Source organism: Solea solea, chromosome 4 (genome assembly GCF_958295425.1).
Source record: "Solea solea chromosome 4, fSolSol10.1, whole genome shotgun sequence".
NCBI classification, from domain to species: Eukaryota; Metazoa; Chordata; class Actinopteri; order Pleuronectiformes; family Soleidae; genus Solea; species Solea solea.
In genome coordinates this window covers 17,366,257-17,385,986 of record NC_081137.1, presented here as the reverse complement: position 1 = coordinate 17,385,986, position 19,730 = coordinate 17,366,257, and the positions used below count along the sequence as shown (strand labels likewise).

General features: G+C 42.1%; 1 protein-coding gene across 1 annotated transcript in view; it reads left to right on the top strand.

Annotated features, from left to right (window-relative positions):
- The first annotated feature begins 298 nt into the window (after positions 1–298).
- The window catches only part of esama (endothelial cell adhesion molecule a), a 45,329-nt gene continuing 25,897 nt past the window's right edge, over positions 299–19,730 (top strand). Inside the window, exon 1 of the mRNA XM_058626402.1 lies at positions 299–681. Coding sequence (XP_058482385.1) covers positions 612–681 — 70 coding nt within the window. The 5' untranslated portion in view covers positions 299–611. The remainder of the gene's footprint in view (positions 682–19,730) is intronic.

The window sequence follows — 19,730 nt, the reverse complement described above, 5'->3', positions numbered from 1 at the left end:
ATCAAAAGTACACATAGTGTATAAGTACATAAGTTTGGAAAAGCTTTTTTTATCTTCATATAACTTCGCCTGTGAGTGAATAGGTGTAGCGGCGTCATTTTAGGACGGACTCTCGGATGTCTTTCAAAGTTTCTTTCAAAATAAAACGCCACCGTCGCGTAAAGCATTCAACACAAGCGCGGTCGTGCTTTAATGCTTTTATTTTTTTAAAGCCAGCAAACGGAAGTAGTCCGCGCTGTTGAGGCAAACCTGACGACAGTTCGCTCGCCGGGGCTTCGTCTCCTTCTCTCTCTCTCTCTCTCTTCGTCTCCTCAGCGTGACCACATGCGGAGTTACACTCACTGTTGCACTTGCTCTCGAGTGTTGAGAGAAGAAGAGGACTCGACGGTCGCTGTCGGAGGTGGTGGTCACTTCTTTAACCAGTCAGAGTCGGAGAGGAGAGAGGACTCCCGTGTCTTCCGCGTCTCCTTCACCTCACCTGAAGTGTCCCTTACCTACAGCGTCTCCACAGAAGGAGGAGGAGGAGGACAGAGGAGAGGACAGACTTCAGGGACGCAGCTCTCTTTCTCACACAGAAATAAAAAAAATAAAGCCACGCGAAGACAGCGAGAATGGAGGTCTGCACTTCTTCTTCGAGGAAACTTACTTTGCTCTGCTTTGCCTTTGTGGGGGGGCTCACAGGTGAGTCAATGGCTATTCCATCTATCTATGTATCTATATATATTCATGTTAATAAAATATCAAAATGGTTTGGATTTCTGAAATTAAATCATAATAGTTATCAATTTATATATCATATAATATATCAAAACACACTGTCTTCCTTTATATCAATTGATTCAAAGGGACATTCACTCATCACCCCTTATATGACACAGTAACAACATATTCATCCAGTTAATCAGTAAATTTAAGCAATAGAAAAAAATTTTTATTTCATTTATTTTTGACATTCCAATCTTCAATATGTAAAGTCTATTTTTACATTATTCATTCAGATATCAGTTGTAGTCACTGCTGTCCTGTATATGTGTCAGGGGATGATGATGATGAGGTGGATTTAAGGCCGTAACACCTGTTTGTTTTTCACAGGATTTGAAACAAGTGTGTTACACATGATTATGTCTTCCAGGGAAAATAATCCCTTTATATCTGCTGTAACATTGGCTCAGCCATCGCACACTCTCTCCCTCTCTCTCTCTCTCTCTAGCAATGTATTAAACTCCTACTTCCACTGATCGCTGTACAGTACACGCAGCCTACTTCTCTCCCCCTGCCAGCTCTTTGATTCTAAAAATTGGGGCACAGTGCAGCCTGCAAATCTTTTTTTTTAAAGAAATAACAAGTTGTAAATGATTAATTCAGGTAAAAAAAAAAGAAAATGACAAAAGACATCCAGAACAACTTGAAGCAGTCTCCATCTGACTGAATCAATCCTTGTGTTATAGTCAAACATTCAGGTTTGACCTCAGTCAGTGCGTTTACATACATGTTAAAAGGTCCAGTTTTAGTCGGACTAAGACAATGATTTGGTTTCTTGTCAACGTCATGTAAACACGTTAGTCCGACTAAAATCGAACTAGTCTTAGTCGGACTAATATACCTGGAAAATGCAATTCATAGTCCGATTACTCCTGCATGTATACGCTTAGTCGGACTGGAGTAGGATCATTTCCTCCCCAGTATTTGACCCAGAAGTAGAAGGAGACGATGTATCTTCAGACAACACGTCAACCACAAGAGCTAATTTGTATCATGATTAACAAGATCCATCTCACCGTCCATCTCGCTGACGACGGCTGTAGCTCAATTTTACTGTGCATGTAAATGTACAGACTGCTGATTTGCAATTCCTGGTGGTTCTGAACATTTTTTACTTGAGACCGAAGTCAAAAGCAAAAGGACAGTATTTTGATATGTGGGTGTACAGTTCTGAAGCAGCTGCCTTTGTGCCATATCATGGCAAGAAATAATTATTTTATTATCTGTTCGGAAGGGAGTCATAGGCGTGACGGCGGCTCAGATCCCCGATAGGACCACGCCACTGCGAGGGTGATGACTTGCGTTTGGCCTGTGAGACACGGAGACGTGCAGGATCTTCACTCTTAGCCTGGAATCACTCAGAGTTGCCCAAAGCCCTTGTGTGCTTCCCAGCACTGTTGCCAAAACAATCACTCGTGCTGACACAGGCAATCTCAGGCTGGCTTGTTACACCCTGAGGGAAGAGCATTACCTGAGAAATGCTACCATTTTATCCCGACTCCCTCTGGGGACATTTGATGGGCAGTAATGTCCCCAAGTGACTTTAGTTTGCACAGAAGGTTGTGATTCAGTGTCGCAACACAACAGGGCCATGCAAGCACAGTAGCCGACCTTGACCTCAGCGCTCGACTCTTAATCAGTCACCCTGCAGGTGTGTCCTGAAAACACTGTGTGGTGCAGATGCAGGGAGGAAGTCGCCATGAAAGGCAGTCTGTGGCAACAGGAAAGCCACGCGCGCCCTAAGTCCCTGATGCATCAGGAGCAGGAAGTGAGCAAATGTTGTCCCGTGAATGAGCTAACGCCTCAGGGGAAAGAAAAATCTGAGCAGTGCAGAATGTTGCCAGATTGTCGCAATCAGAAGAAAAATCAATGACGAAATATGCATTTGAAATAAAGAGCTACATAGACGTTTACTGCTCGACTCATAATTCTGCAGCACCGGTGTCTGAGGGGAGGGCTTTGGGAATAAAATCCTCTCCTCATATATGGACTGAATACAGAAGAGCTACAGTTATTTAATTGGTTGATAGATTGTTTTGTTTTTTTAAGTTGTTTTGCTATGTTCAAATGTCAAACATTTGATCATTGGTCATAATGCAAATCAGTTATTTCTAGCTTTGACCCTTCCACTTTTTTTCAAAAGTTAGGTCAGTTGGGAAAGTATTTCTTTAAGATAAATAACAAATGTATAATGTTTTTTCATTGCTTACTCTGAGGGTTGAGGGGAGAGCTGGACCCAGGAAAAGCATACAATTAATTAAGTACATAATGATTAAATATACTAATAAAATGAAACATAAGAATAGACTAACAGTGGTCTGATACTGTGAACTTGTTGCTACTTTTGAATTTGCGTCTTCAATGTCTTTATTAATGTTAAGCCTTTTTTGCACAACAGTTCCTTGCACTCATTAGGATTGTGTGAATCAGCTAATTAGATTAGCCTAAGTTCAACTGGCACTATGCCTAATTATTAAACTCAAAAATCCCATTCTGGGAGAATGCCCATTATTTCCCTGTATGGACATGGTTTTAATAATGGAAATGTCAGGTCACTCTGGTTGGCGTTATCTGGACAGCAGAAGCTGGTATATTATTCTATATTTAGATGACCCAAGCTAAAATAATATGGACCTGTGCAAAGGAAAGACATCATTTTATTTTTATTTTTTTTATTGCTGTCATTGACACTTTTATTGACAATTTTAGTGGTGTCTGTATGTGTGAGTGGTCCAGGTATTACTCATGATGTGGGGGCTTAAGTCTGTTAACACAGTCACATGTTGGGATTTTGTCTCGCAATTGCCAAAACATAATGAGTCACGTAACGTTTTCATTTTTGTGCTTTGGCAAAAAGGTTGCAGTCATGTCAACACACCTCCAGTCAGGTCTATCAGTTGCTATTTCATACTGGTACTGTCAGCTTGTTTATTTGTATCTCATTTGTGGCGCGTTTCCATTATACAGTTTTAGCACTACTTGCCTCGTTTTTCTTGCTTTTCCATTGGGGATAGTACCTGGTACATGGTGTTTTTTTTTTTTTATACCTGTTCTGGTGAGTTTATAAACGAGCTGAGGAGATACTAAAATGTGACGTCAACAGACTGCCGGCCACCGATTGGTCAGAGATTGGTCACTGGAAGAATCATGAGCACCAAGTCTGGTATAAGAATCAAACCGAACAATGCCGAACTATAGATCCTTTAAAAAGTCATGAAAAATCCTGAAAACATGCATTAATTTAGCAAGGAAATGTCTAAAATTTCAATATTTAACAGAAGAGTCTGGTGTATTAAACAAAAGCGCTTACGAAAGCCAGTGTCACAACCCGTTTGGCCGTCAGACGGAGCCTTTGCATTTACAAAGTCAACGTGTCAAGCTTGAAACTTGTCATCCCTAGTCAAAGTCCAGTTGTACACGGCAATAACATACTCTATATATAAACCGTGCTCTATCGCTCAACCAGCACAATTCCTCTTCTAATCTGGACACCGCATCTGGCCAAAAAACCTCTTCATTTGTTTTCCAGGGGGGTCTCACACTGGACTTTACTTATTTAACAAGGTCAATTCATACAGCTTCAAAGGCTCCATTGAGATGGAGGGGGCCGCTGCCATTTCTTATTCTCTGTGTCAAATCTATGATTTAGTGCAGTGCACAAGAGGGTTGCAAGAATTAATGTTAGCCACATGTACTATTCAAACACAGGACCCCCTATGGCATGGATCATCCCACTATTCTAAAGTAACAACTCTTAAGCCTGGCATTTACTCTGTATATGACAATGATAAATGTGGGACAACGCAAGTTTGTTTCCTGGTCCACCCCTTATTGTTACCGTGACAACTCTTCATCCCAGAATATACTATATGTCCCCAGAGACTGCCTGAGGCAGAGTGTTGGAATGCGGGTTATCCAACCTCTGACTATGGCCTTATCTTTAATTGCCTATTTCTTAGAATAATACTAAATGGATGTGCAGCAAAGCCCCATTCCACTTTGAGCTGGGATTACAGCAGTTTGATGCCCGCAGTCCTCATGTATGTGTCCCCAGCAACTGGTGCAATTTTGATTTGACCAAGGAGATTGAGGGATTTATCAGCAAACGTAATGAAACACAACAGTGCGCTTTACCCTTTGGACAGTGAGGTCGTTTGCCGTCCAATCATTTGTCTGTAAAAATCTGTACCGGTGTCTCTTGTAATCATGTTTTTACACCCACTGGCACGGTGTACAAGGCCCAGGAGAACAAGAACCTGTAGGAAGATTAGATCAGGTTCAGCCTCAACACTGACAGAGAGACAGTATCACTGTGCAGGTGACGTCATAGATAAAAAGTCTCTCCAGTTCTGTATTTCAGCTTTATTTAAAGTAGGGAGTAACTTTTTTTGTTGTTAGTGATGTTATTGTTCTGCCTCTCTTTCTCTTTATGAACAACAAGCAATACTATCAGACCTGAGTGAGGGAACTTTTGTGTGTATACGCACAATGTCGCTGTCGCCTCTGTCTGTCTTGACGTAAAACATGGCAAAAAGGCCCAGGGCGACACAACATCTAAACACTGCTATACTGAGAAACACAGAGAGTCGTGTGGAGGCTTAATCAGCATTGTGTCTACAGCTGCAACTAACGATTATTTTCATCATCGATTATTTTCATAATCGATTATTTTCTCGATTAATCGTTTGGTCCATAAAATATCAGAAAACCTTAAAAAAAATGTTCATCGGTGTTCGTCAAACCTGTAAATGATGATGTTCTCAGATGTCTTGTTTTGTCCACAAACCCAAATTATTAACTTTTAATGATTTCTTTGTTATCCAGATCAAAGAAATTAAGGAAATACTCACATTCAAGAAGCTTAAACAATCGCAAATCTTGTTTTAATCATGAAAAAATCTTTGAAATGATTAATCGATTATCAAAATAGTTGTCGATTCATTTAGTAATCGATTAATAATCAATTAATTGTTTCAGGTCTAATTGTGTCAACTCATTTGTCAATGGTTTGAATGTAGTGCACATTTATTTATAAACAATATGCACTACATGCCAATAATTGCCAAGACTCCGTCGCAACATGTCAGGATGTCCTTACATTACCGTGACATACATGAAAACTCTCAAATCATCTGCTGCTTGGAGGATGTCTTACTACACACCACCAACAACCCCTCCTCCTCCTCCTCCTCCTCCTGGTGAACACTTTTTCTGTACAGAATGTACAAATGCAATGTTTTCCATGGTCTGCAGATAAGTGAAAGATCAACATTCTTCTTGGAGAACAGGCTATATTGATAATGGTGCCTGGTCTCTTGCTCTTATTCATTCTATCGATCACTCGATTGGCTTTTCAATGATAAATGTTAATTGCCACTTCAGACAGGGGTTCTGACAATCATGAATATACCGCAGTTAAGTCTGCGGTCATCGCGTAAACACCCTAATCTAATGTCTTTGCTTTAATTTAAAATCACTTTTGCAGGATTAATTAGAGAATGTAGAGCAGTGCGGTATTAGCTGCATTTTCAAATTGAAAGACTTCGTCCAGACCATGAGAGGTTTGACGAGTCGCCTGACGACTCCTACCCCACATTCACTGACTTACTACTATTTTTAAGCATGTATAAACATTCATATTTTTAGCATCGTGTGGGAGAAATTGTGGGAAAGAGACGTCATGGTTGTTAATGTGTGAAGTAAGTGTGGTATGGATGCTGCTTGGAGATGTGTGGGTGTGTTGTTGTCATTTGTAAATGCATAAATATAGGAATTAGTGATTTTTTTTTTCCCCCTCAAATGTAAAATCTTTTGGTGCCAGGCCAAGCATCACATGTGTCCCACAATGTGTTGCATGTCCCTTTTCTGGCTTCTCTGTGACGTCCATGGATCTAGAAGGAAGAAGGGCTCCTCACAGGGGTCATGAGAAAGGCACTGGGTGACTTTCCCAACGTTCAGCCCTGGCCTAGGGATTCTTAAAGGCACAGACACACACGCGGTCTTCCTTATCTTTCTCTGTCTGTCTTTTCCTCACTGTCCTTGTTCTCATTCCTGACTCAGAAGGCAAAGGCATAACCAGCTTTTACACTTGGGCAGAGTGATTGTACACTATGTGGGTGCTGAAATGTTTCCCACATGAGTGACTGAAGCTTGGAAAGATGCCTCCATGTCCTGATAAAAATCTCTTGGAGAACGTAAAACGTGGTTGTGTGTTATTGTTTTTGCGAATGGGCTACATAAACAGAGCTATTCCCAGGTTATGAACAACAACGTCCTCCATTATGTATAGAAACACACGTCATAAAACTTGTATTTACAGAGATATTATGGCTTCTTTTAGAGTCTGTATGAAGTGATAATAGTAGCATGTGCTGCTGGATTGCAGTGTCAGCCAACTCGTGTAATTTAGGGTTGACTGTGATAACACTGTAGCCGGGATTTGACAGCATGCTGGTTTAATGACTGTTTACAGGAGGCTTATGAGGATGCTCTTAAGTCCAGTCTGGCTGCTCTGCTTGGTGTTCTCCTGCTGGACTGAGTAAAAGAGTAACCATTCATAAGAACTAATAATAGGTCATGTTGTCTATAACCTACACAGAATCATCTTAATTGTGGGTTAAATGTATGTGAATCCCTGGCACCTTTGTTGATTGTCAGAAAATGCAGTGGCAGTCTGTTAATTATGTCTGCCCTGTGCTTTTAATGGCAAAAATGTATGTTTTCCTGCACTTATACTTTTATTTGACAGTCATTTGAAAATAGGTAGACGGGTTATGACATGTAGTATTTAAAAGTCCACAGCTGGAATCAAACTGTCAACACTGCAGTTATGTGTGCAGCAGTTTTTAAAAGTGGCATATTCGAAGGCTCCCAACTTAAACTGGGTACGTCATTCCACCAAGAATGACTCGGTAAGAGCACTGCTAAAAAGCAACCTATGATTTGGGAATACACCGTCATTACACAGAAGATTAGATTCATGTGAACAGTCCAGCTCCATGGTAAACACAGGCTGGGAGATCTGTTGCAGGTTCTCTTGTGAAGCAATTTCCGTTAAAGAAGATGCGGGTTACAGAAATGATTCATTGTAAATATGTAAATAATTAGGTACAGCACTAATTAATATTATTGCCTAATCCCCAAATCTGCATGTTTTTGGACTGTGGGAGGAAACCGGAGAACCCCCACACACACTCAAGAAGAACATGCAAACTCTTACAGAAAGACCCTTATTCCGACCAGGTAGCAAACCCAGGTCTTCTTGCTGCTAAGGCAAGAGAGCTTCTTGCGGAGGCTGTGAAGACCCAAAACTGATGTTCTGGGCAGCCTCAGAACAATCACAGCTGTCTTTGAGTGCTGCTGACAGATGTTGCAGGGAGAAGACAACAACAGCCACACATCTGACTGACCTGTCCTTCAAAAAAAAAGAAGTTAATAAAGCTGTGGACAGACGGGAATTGAGGGCATGGGCTTAGACAAGATAGGCTGTTTTGAATTACTCTTACTTGGTGGTATTTATGTGGGGGTGGGGTTACAGTCTAATGCCACATCTGACTTCAGGGACACTGATATAATCCTGGTTTTCTTCTTGAAGTGTTAACGTGGCTCGCAATCTTACACTGCCAATCAAATTTGTCCGTGAGCTGCCTGTGTTACTTAACAGTGTTTGTGATCGCCATTACACATCAGTGGAACCAGATGGAAAACCTGCATAAGTATAAGTATAAGAAACATGGCTTTGATTTGTGATATTGCAATAATTCAGTAATGACATGGAGTGTGAGGCCAGTTAACATTAACATTAGCTGCTAAGGCTACCTTAACTAGCTATGTCCATCCATTTGTCACACTTCTTGTTGAAACAATTTCCGCTTGGGGATGAATAAAGTATTTCTATTCTGTTCTATTCTAATTCTTTTGAGGCGTTATTTTAATGAGACTTTTGTGTCTTGGACTCAAGAATAAACTGTGCCAAAGTAAAAGTTCAAGGTCATTGTTTCCACAGACTCCTCCTTGTTGATCCTGTGAATGTGATATCTCATTTACTTCCTCAGGAAATGTGTTCACTTGTGATACAATACACTTTGGAATCAAAGACAACTCTTCGTTAAGTGTGGTTGTTGTGGTCCAATGTGGATGGTTTTGGTACATTGAGATATAAACATTGGTGTAAAAGGCCAAAAGTCAAAGCCAATGTGACTGTTAGACTGCTACCAGGCAAGAACAGAACCCAAAAACAAGACCCTGAACAAAACCCCAAAGAAAACCCCAAAGAAAACCCCAAAGAAAACCCCAAAGAAAAACCCAAAGAAAAACCCAAACAGAACCCCAACTGTTACCAGTATGAAGACCAACCAATCTGGCAAAGACTGGTCGGAAGGTCTGGGCTTTTAAACAGAGGGTGGTGGCAATCAGGCTTAAACTGTTACAGGTGAGTTGGAGATAGTGGAGGGAAAACAGATATTGGGGTTTCTCCGGCCAGCCTGCAGGGGAAAAGACAAACAGACCCTCCCACAAACACACCCACTCAGCCATAGAACAGGAAGGGGAAAGGGAAACAGGAGGAGAGACCCAGATCCTAACAGTAACCTGTGAATGTCTCTGGCCTTGAGAAATGGTTTGAGGGCATTTCTTTTTGAACCAAAAGGTAATTTAAAGTCTAATGGGACCTTATTTGACTGTGGATCCAATGTCAAGGCCACTGTGACTTCATAAAGCACATAACTCAAGAATTAATATGCTTATTGAATATCGATATGGAAAATTAACATTTATTTTCTTCTGGTCAGTGTGCAAGTGCAGCGTGGTTAGCAGAGGCATCCAACCACACAGCAGCCATTTAATGTGTTGTTTTTGTTGCTGTGCTTCTTTTAAAACACAGCAAGTGTGTCATATCATTTTTCAGTAAAACATTTTACACGGAATTTAGACGCATTTGCATTTTGGTGAGATTTATTCTCATCTCTTTGTGAACTCAAGCCTTTCACTCGCAGTCATTATGCAGCTTTGGTTTTCTCTCTCACAGCAGGTACATATCTTACTAATCAGAGTGGCTGTTTTTCACAACGTGACATTCAAAATATTCCAACAAAATGAAGTGTGTGGCTGCAAATTTGATCCCCTCATCTTCGGTGTTGGACCTCGTCGGGTATTTCTTTGCTTTTTCCTTTTGAAAACTCCCTTTTATATAAAAATCTTTTAATCTTCAAGCCATTCATTTGGACCACTGTCGATTTACAAGGGCATCTACTCTTGTTTTGTTTTCCGACATGCAGTGGTTGATCCGCACCACTTTCCTTTTGTAGGCATGAATGAAAGTTTTCATAGTTATCAACTGACACCTGAGTGCTGAGAGGAATTAATTTGACATTTGCAAAAGTATAATTTGGCGAAGTGAAAGCCAGATGGAGTAATTGTCTATGAGGTGACAGTGGCAGCAGGCAGCTATGTGGAAAGTCATTAGAGTCACTCTATTAAGCTGAGGCCTTTAGGGCTTCAGAATTGTATTGAGTCCACACCGGAGAGCGCAGTGAGGCAGAATGTGTGAAGAAGGACCATTAAAAAGAGACATAAGTAAGGTTTATGTCTCCCGTGTCCTTCAGACATTCCTCAAGGCAAAATCCATCTTCAACACTCAGTGCGCACTGCTCCTCTAGAGGAAGTTTGGTGGTGAAATGGTGGCGTTATGGGGTATAATGATAATAGATGACACAAATTAAATTAAAGACACCAGTCCAGCAGTTTGATTGATTGATTGAACGCGTGATTGTTGGCAAACGGACACGAGCATAACTGATATATTACAATATCGCTGTATTTTATTGCATTGCCGTGAACTTAATTGTGCTTAAAGTGAGAGCAAAGGTGCATTAAGGAGGATGGAAGCAAAAGGATCATGCGGCGCAGTGCGGTTTGGTGTCAAAGATTACCGAGAGCGGAGGCACGCAGATCAAGGACGAGTCACATTCAGATCCATTTTGGCTTTGAAGCCTGAAGATCATATTTAAAGAACTTGTAGATGATGTGTCTGTAAATAGGTGCAGTGCTGGGTCTTGTGAAGTCTATGTCAAAGTCATCCTTATGTATGTATCAGTCAGAGGTCTCTGAAGGATTACGCCAACACTGAGGGAAATATGCTCACTTATCGAGAGATACTTGTAGATTGATTCCTCTGTCGTCCCTCTATGCTAAAATATGACGCTACAGCAAACGTGACCCTGCTCACAAACTGACAGCGGCTTGAAAGTGATGTCCACTTGTGATGATTGTGTAGTAAAACATAATCCATAACCCTAACCCCACATTATGATGTCAGTCGGCCACCGGCAATGGACGATGGTGTCATTCATCTGACCAACGCTTGTAAAAGAATACTCTCTTTCACTGTTGAGGGATCAGAGAAAAGCCATAAAGCTTCTATTGTCATTTATTTAGGAAAGACAGATTTAGGAGCAAATCTCTTAAGTCCCCAGAATTTGGCAGTTCTGCACCTCGTGCACAAGATGTGGTTTTCCTCTTTGGACGGACATCATGCAGGGGAAACTCTCCTCTCGTTTGTTTGGACCAGATTTCCACAACACACTGACACAAAGAGTGAGGAGAGCACGTGATGCAGTGAGACGTACAGAAATCAGAAAGAGCTCAGCTCTGTGATTTGTGAAGAATGAAGGTAAGACAGGGGGGGGTTTCTAAAGTCCGCTGTCTACCAGCAAGCAAAACTAGCTTCTCTGCAGGATCACATTATTTCCCAAGCACATCATGTGTGATATTCCACAAGAGCATGACCTCTTGTCATCTCAGCACCACAGACAGCATGAAACACTGTGCTCCCTCTTGCACGACAGGCAATTTCATTAATAACATTTGTGGTCATTGTTTATTGACACGGTCAGATTAGATTATCGGCTGAGAATGTATCTTTCCCCTAGTTCCCTCATTCCCCCCCCCGCTCACAGGCACCATCACTCTTCACCCCCACCACCACCACCACTACTTCTTCCCTGCCTTCTTATTTTCCTCTTCATCCTGTCCTGCAGCCACCCTCCTCTTCTTCTTCTCCTGTCTCCTTTATCCCATGTCTCCTGAGGTCTGCAGCTCCAGCATCTCATCAGCATCAGTGTCTGGGGTCAGCCGGGCGGGTGACACTGTGTGTGTGTGTGTTTGTGTTGCTTTTTTTCTGTATATAATGTATGAGTGTGTAGCTCCTCATCCATTCTTTTGCACTTGTGTCTGAATAAGTACACTGTTATATATTCCGTATGTGTGTGTGTGTGTGTGTGTGCGCGTGCATGTGGTTTATACATCATTCTTTCACATTGTTTCCTCCCCCCGTCTCTCTGCTCTTCCTGGTGGGTGTTTATTAACTATGAGCTCTTATCTGTTTCTCTGTCACATACAGCTACACTCCAGAGAGAGAGAGCTCAGATTATGTAATTATCTCTGATAATGGCTCAGAGGTGCCGTCACCTCCCCACCTCACCTCACACCCCCAGCCATCACCGTGCTCCACCATATACAGTATAATTGCTATTTATTGGAAATTTCCCCCACATCGCTGCCCTCCCCGTGCTCTCTTTTGTGCTAATGCACCCTCACTCATGAGAGTGGATGCGTTCTAATGTGATGCTAATATGCTTCTTTTTTTTGTACAGTATTCAGGGAGACCTCTGCCAAAGCTGCCTTAATTGGATGTTTTCATTCCAAGTGACAAGAGCCTTCGGAGAAAACATGTTTGCAATCATCAGATTAAGTACTGAGGGGCTTTTAATAAGAGATCGTTTCGCAGAAAAATGGTCGGCCATTTCCAAGTTCTCCAAATTCAACAACAAAATAAGTGTCTGTCTGAGAATTGTAATGTAGCAACACTGGAAGAGCAGAGTGGTAAGTCCTCCATCGCTGCCTCTGCAGACTAACGATGCACATGACTTACTAGAGCGCTACACTGGATGAATTCTGTCTGCTCATGGTCAATTTAGAGGGACCAATTGACCTAATCCCCAATTTACCTAGTCCCCATATTGCATGTTTTTGGATTGTGAGAGGAACCCGGAGAACCCGGAGAAAACCCACGCACACACGGGGAATACATGCAAACTCTAGGCTTGAAATCGTCCAGTCGACATAATCCAACATGACCCAAACACGCTTACAATTTCAAAACATTTGTCCGAACCTGGTCTGACCTTTTGGGTTTCTGTTGGGTCCTGACCATGTTCTAGAGTTGACCACCCATTGTGCAAATAGGGTGCTTACGGGTTGGCATTTTCATGACAAAGAAGAGTTATATTAAGTTTCTTCTGGTTCTGTCGGTGCGTTCGGCCTTTCAAGCCTCCTCGCAATTGTCGCAGTGCTCAAATCTGGGCATGAGTCCCACCTCTTTATGAGAAGCCTTTTGTTGAGATATTTGGAGCAGATTATTTTAATGTGGTTTGAGCCCAGAAAGTGTCATTCTGCTTTAGCCATATCCACTGGCTGCTTCAAAGATTTCTCTGACGGCTTGCTACAAGGTCTGTCCAATAATTCCTCGACCCTTCAGTGGCAAGAGCTGCAAATCCTCTGAATTACACCTCTACCAGGAAGACTTGGGGTCCCAGCTGTGGTTTTATACTTTCTATGACAGCTCTGCTCAGCTCTCTCCTGTAATCTACTTTAATGTTAACTAGAAACATAAATAAATAATCGTTTTGCTGACCCATCTATCTTCAACTCCTCCCCACATTTTTTAGTGTGACTTCCTAAAAAAAATCCCAACACTAAGGTGACTGACTTGGATCTTATCTTTGAGACCGTCATGTTTGGTCAGTCACAAAAACATCTAATGCTTAGGGGACAGTTTCCTATTTGTGTGTTGTTTCATTTGGCACAATTAGTCGTATTGCCGTCCTCGCTTGGTCACTTCCCCTCCCTCGCTCACAAGGCATTGATGTCCACTCCCTTGGTCCAGCTGTCACCACATGCAGCCATTGTCAATTGTAAAAGCCACTGACGATCTGTGCCCCCACTCAAGGGCTGCATCAGTTTCCTTGCATTGCTTCTCTGACGCAAGTGCTATTTTCAGGAACAGCAGCGCGCGGTATACACTGATATGTCACTATATAACAGGTAAATCATGTCCTCACAAACTAAAGTCATTTCAGAAGTGCTTCTTCAGAGAACGTCCAGAGAATTTGGGCCAGCCATGCTTCAGAGTTTTCTTGAGAGGTTCTGGACCATCCAGGAGGAAGCGTGTGGAGCCTGGACTGCTGATGCAGGAGACGGAACACTTCCCTGCTCCCTCACTGTGAATTATCCAAAGGCGTCTCACATGAGTTCACGCAGACATTTACCTGGTAATTTGACAAAAGGAGCTGGCGGGAGACGTTCCAGAAAATGTCCCGATTGACCTTTTGTGGACATTTGTGTTCAGAGATAAGGGCCCTCTTGACGATTTCAGGAATATGTCTGTGTTTCAGTGCAGGTCTGAAAGCAAGTTACTTTGCCCTGTCTCCCTCTGCCGTTAACTCACACATGATCCCTTCCTCATTTTCCTGTCCTCTCATGTGTCTGCATGCAGCAGCACTAACTGTGCAGAGGCTCTCTGAAGTATGGTACAGCCGAGGCACAGAAAGCCCCCCCATAATCCCCTCTGCACATGTGTTTGAAGAGGTGGAAGTTGCTCAACTAAACGGGATCCGTCAGGATTAAGTCGGGGTTTTGAAGCAGTTTAGCTTATTGCTGACTCTGTTTCACAAGTGCAAATTTGGGGGGAAAACGCTCGCCGCACACTTGAGCCACAAAAGCGACAGATTCCCCACTGAGGGCGCGCACCGACAGGCAGAAAGCCCCTTTGGTTGCATATGATCATTGATGTTTTGAGTGTTCATTAGCGACTGTTCATTACGTTCAATGATTTCCTGAGGCTAACTATCTGTAAGAGCCCATTAACCTCAGACGTTAAGAGTAATTAGGCAAAGTGCTCAGTTTTTGTGCCTAAATTTTCACTCGACGGATCCCTAATGTCGATGTATGTATGCATGACATTATGCGAGACATTTACGAGTGAGGCAATTGACCTTAAGAAAGTTTGTTTAAGCTGTATATGTCAGTAAGATAACGATATCTAAGGCGTAAATGGGGTAGAGTGCTGTAGTTGTAGCAGCACACGGGGGGGGGGGGGGGGTTCCTGTCAAATGGTGTAGGCACACACTCGTATGCACACATACATGTATCGGTGCACACATTAAAGGCCCTATTAAACGTCTTCATCACCCTGTCATTGGAAATGAAAATCTTCACCTGGATGCAACATGTTTTTTTTGTCCCTCCTGGAGACCCTGCACCACACGCAGCTCGCTGTCACTGACTGCCGTCGCACACCCACATGCTGTTTCCACGGCACCCCCCTCCAATTCCCGCAATGGGAACACTTTAATCACGGTGGCACGTCCCCACCCCCTCCATTCACACACACACACACACACACACACAGTCACTCACTCATCTTAACACACATCCACAGAGAGTAGGGAAAGGCAAGCTTCTTCTGATCCGTAATCGCTCCTCGCGCTCTCTCAAGTTCACCTCCCGCGCACACCTCCCCCCGCTATCTTGATCATCATCAAAATGGCTTTACAGATTCCGTTTAATAACAACACCGGCAAGCACGCGGAACCCTCAGAGGAGCACTAGTTCCTGCCTCGTCTCTCCTATTGACACTACCTGTCAGTGAGCAAGACATCACCCAGCAGGGGCGCAGGAGCAGCGATCAGAACTCCCCTTAACCATCGAAAGTTGTCGCTCATCTGTCTGTTTCCTCCTCCCCGTGTTAAAAATAGATCCGACACGTCAAATGCCAAACCACGTTTTTTTTTTCCCCTGTCTTTCTTCCTCTCTTTCTCCCTCTTTTACTTTCCGCACAGCTCCGTAATTTTGGGTCATTTTTGTGATTCTATAAATAAATCCCAACAAAACTGCATCCAGTCCTGGCTACACCTGGACCTTTGTGGCAGTAATGGACTGCAATGCAATTCATTTCTCATTAAAAGTTGTTTCACACAACTAAGAAACCACATAGGGCATGCAATAATTGACTAAAATGATTAAGTAATTAAATCACTCAGCAACAATTTAGATTTTTTTTAGATGCTAGACACAAGATTACTAATCGATTACTAAATGAATTGTCAACTATTTTGATCATCGATTCATCGGTTTGAAGCTTTTTTCATGATTAAAACAAGATTTTCTGATTGAATGTGAATATTTTCTTCACAAGAAATCATTAAAATGAATCATTTTTGGTTTGTGGACAAAACAAGACATTCGAGAACGTAATGATTTCCAGGTTTGACATTTTATGGACCAAACGATTACTCGATTAATCGATTATGAAAATAATCGTCACTTGCAGCTCTACTGCAACCATTTGTTGAAGCCGTCATTTCGTGGTCATTTCATAGACTAAGCCAATAATCAACAGAGAAGATAATTGATCACTTAATATAGACTATAATAGTTAGTTGCAAGCCTTTACCACTGGAAGGGATTATTTTTATTCTAAACTGCGGCTGTATGATATTATATCATCATAATTGGGTTGAATTCTGTGTGGAGTTGGTATGTTCTCATGTGGGTGTGAGTGTGAGCGCTTTATTTATAGGTACACTTGCATACATGTAGATTTGGCTTCAATGAATTGGAGTCCGTGAGTGTAAATGTGGTTGTTTGCCTCTCCTGTAATCGGCTGTTGATCTGGATCCCGCCCTCCTCTGGGTGGATGTATCGTCCCAAACCGCGTGTGAGAGAGCGAAAGAATGTCCGCCGCTGTCACCGGGACGGACGTGATCGCGCCGCCGTCCTTCATCAAACTGTTGTTTATGTTTCGGCCGTCCAAAGTTGAGAGCCGGAGTTTTGGCAACCAATTACAGATACAAGCAGCACTTAGAGCGTGCGATAAGACGGGAGGACGTGCTCGTGATGGGGCCACAATTACAAAACACACACACACACACACAGAATTTCAATCAGTGATTGTTATCACTCGTGGCTCATTTATCTTCCCTTCACTGTTTGATGGATGGTTTATGTAAAATGGTCGTTGGTGTGTGGAGTTCACGTCAACATAGAATTAACCTTCATTGTTCCATGTTTTGTTTTTTTATGCTTGAGAGTTGGATCCCGACTAACTTTACATGAGAGACGCATTGGTACAATTTTGTGTTAGAGCCTTGTTTGGTATATGAAGGTTTTTCAAACACAGTAGAGCCTCTTAAAAGGTCACTGAATTGTTTCCCTTGCCGGTAAAGAGGCCTCACCTTTCTGTGTTTCTTTTGCCTCTGACATGTCGTGTTTCACAAATGCATTGTTAACAGTCACCACAGCAGACAGAAGCGGGTGTTAGGTTGACTGACTCCATGACGAGAATAGACTAGAACTTTCTTGTTGTGAAGCACTGCACCACCATGCCGCAGAGGTCAGAATGCCTGCAAATGTTTACAGTGGCTTTTGAAGGTTTTTCCATTCTCAAAAGTGTGTGCATGGATGTTTTGTGCTGTTTCTTTTAGAGATAAAATCTGGGAAAGAAGTAAAAATGGTGAAATCAGACTAGAAAAGTCATAAGGCGTTACATGCAGCTTTTCTTCTGTATTTACCGTTTATTTTGCAGTGTTTTGTCAAGGTTTGGGATTTTTATTCTATTTTAATACATAATAAATCTTTAAATATGAACCTTGCTGAAATCATCTCAATCTATAAGTGTTTTTCAACATTTTCTATTACAATATAAGATTCACTTGTTTTAAGTCTTCGACATTAAAATGTGTTGATAAGCAAAAATACAAAGTAATGAATTGCTTTGTGTCATTTAAAAACACATTTAAAAGTGTCAGATGAGTAAAGTAAGAAATACTGGTTTGTTTTAGGGCTGGAACAATTACTCAATTAATGGATTACTAAATTAACCATCAACTATTTTTTATGATTTAAAGTTTTGAGACTTTTCAGCTTCTTAAATGTGAATATTTTTTGATTTTATTTGCTCCATATCACAAAAACCCCCCCAAAACAAGACGTTTGAAAACATCATCATTTCCAGGTTTGAGAAACACTGATCAACGTTTTTCAACCTCTTGCGATTAATCATGCAAATAATCGACAGATTTATCGATTATGAATAATAATCGTTAGTTGCAGACCTGGTTTGTTTACGCTTAGGTCTGACTGGTCGTCAGTGAGTGGGGATGATGTCAGCGCGAGGTTAGGCACACTGAGGTGGTGCGTGACACCACCCCAGAGCTTTTCAATAAATCATAAACGCTGCTGCTGCTGCTGCTGCTGCTGCTGCTGCGAGGCAGCTTGACGTGTATTAATTATTACAGTAATTGTGATAGAAGGACAAAATAGTATAGGTGAGATTGAGTCAGTGAGGCAGGCTTTGGGCTCCTGATCCAGAAAATTGACTTACAGGTTGAGGGTGGTGTGGCTCATTTTAATGCTTAAGCGCTACACTTTTCGGGGAAACCGTGTCACCTGTTAGCCCTCAGCTGCAATCGGTCATGCATGAACTCACGCGAGTGGCATGTGGAAAAAAAACAAGGATAACTCAAGGTCTCAATGTCTGGAGCTGCTTTAAGTTTAACTCCACCTAGACTCGTTTTTAAAAAGCTTTGAAATACGTTGCAGTGCAGTGGAATTCCCGTGATGTTTGTGCATTTGTCTTTTGTAAGTATTTTTCAGGCATCATCTGTCCCCACATACGGCGTGGAATGTGTCTCTGCTTTCTCTTTCCTCCCCGAGGGAATTGACTCGTAATTCTTTCGGAGACGCAATGACTTGGCGCTTGAATATAAACATGCTGTTACATATTTTTTTAATGCTGTCCCGAACTCCATTTTTGGGGCTTGGACGTGCGACACAGAGCAGGACCGTCAGCGTGAACCTCTAAACCTGATGCTAGACATGATTACTATTTTGTATTCTAGGTTGTTCATCCAGCCCATCCTTGTGAACAAGATCCTTCCGGTGTGTCTCGAATGAATCCTTTCACACTTGGCGGCGTTCACTGAGAACCATCGATCGACTGATTCAATAGTATTGATTCTATTTCGAGTTAACTGTGACAAAAAATACTAATTGTTTACCTTGTGAGCGTGAAATCGCAGGACTGCTTTCAAATTATGTTACAAACCTTGTTTTCCTTCCAAATTTGGCCCAAATTGTGCAGTGTTTCTAGTTTGAGTATTTATATACTTGAGTTGAATGTTTTTGTGAAGCTATAGTAGGTTATTTATTTTGACAGACGTGTCATTTCCACTGTTTTTGGACATAGTTTGTCACAATCGGGTCTCAAAGTCTTGTGAAGGTGACCTCTGGAGGTAATTTTTGTGGATTGTGCATTTATCTGTGCGCTCATAGAGAATAAGGCCTGATACACGCTGGCCTCAGTAACTATTACATTTTTAAAACCATTTTAGCAGCTATAATAATCAGGTGAAGGGTCAATTCTCGCTGCAGACACGCATCCCAGCGTGATCCGGGCGTAAGCGCTGAAGAATAAAGACAATGAAGAAGTCAGTGAGAGGACGATTGACAGAGAAAAGACAGCACACGGACCAAAGGACATACACTGGGTTTTTGTTGAGAGTCAGTCGGTGGATGGAAGCACATGTGGGAAGTGAGAGAGAGAGAGAGAGGGAGGAAGGAGCAGGGAGAATGTGATGAGGAAAAGCGAGCGCGGATGAGGAGTGCGGCAGATAGAGCCCGATACTACAGCGGGAGATTCCGCTGTTTAATCGAGTCCAAGAGGATTAGAGTCGGATTATGTCGGAATTGCAATATAGCTGCAAATTAGCCTGGTCGCTTTAATCTGAAAGGCGGACAAAGCCAAAGTACTTGGCCAGACAGCATCACACACACACACACACACACACAAACAATATGCTTTTTGTTGTTGTTGTTGTTGTTTGTTTGTTGTAGATTTTGGATCGTAGTAC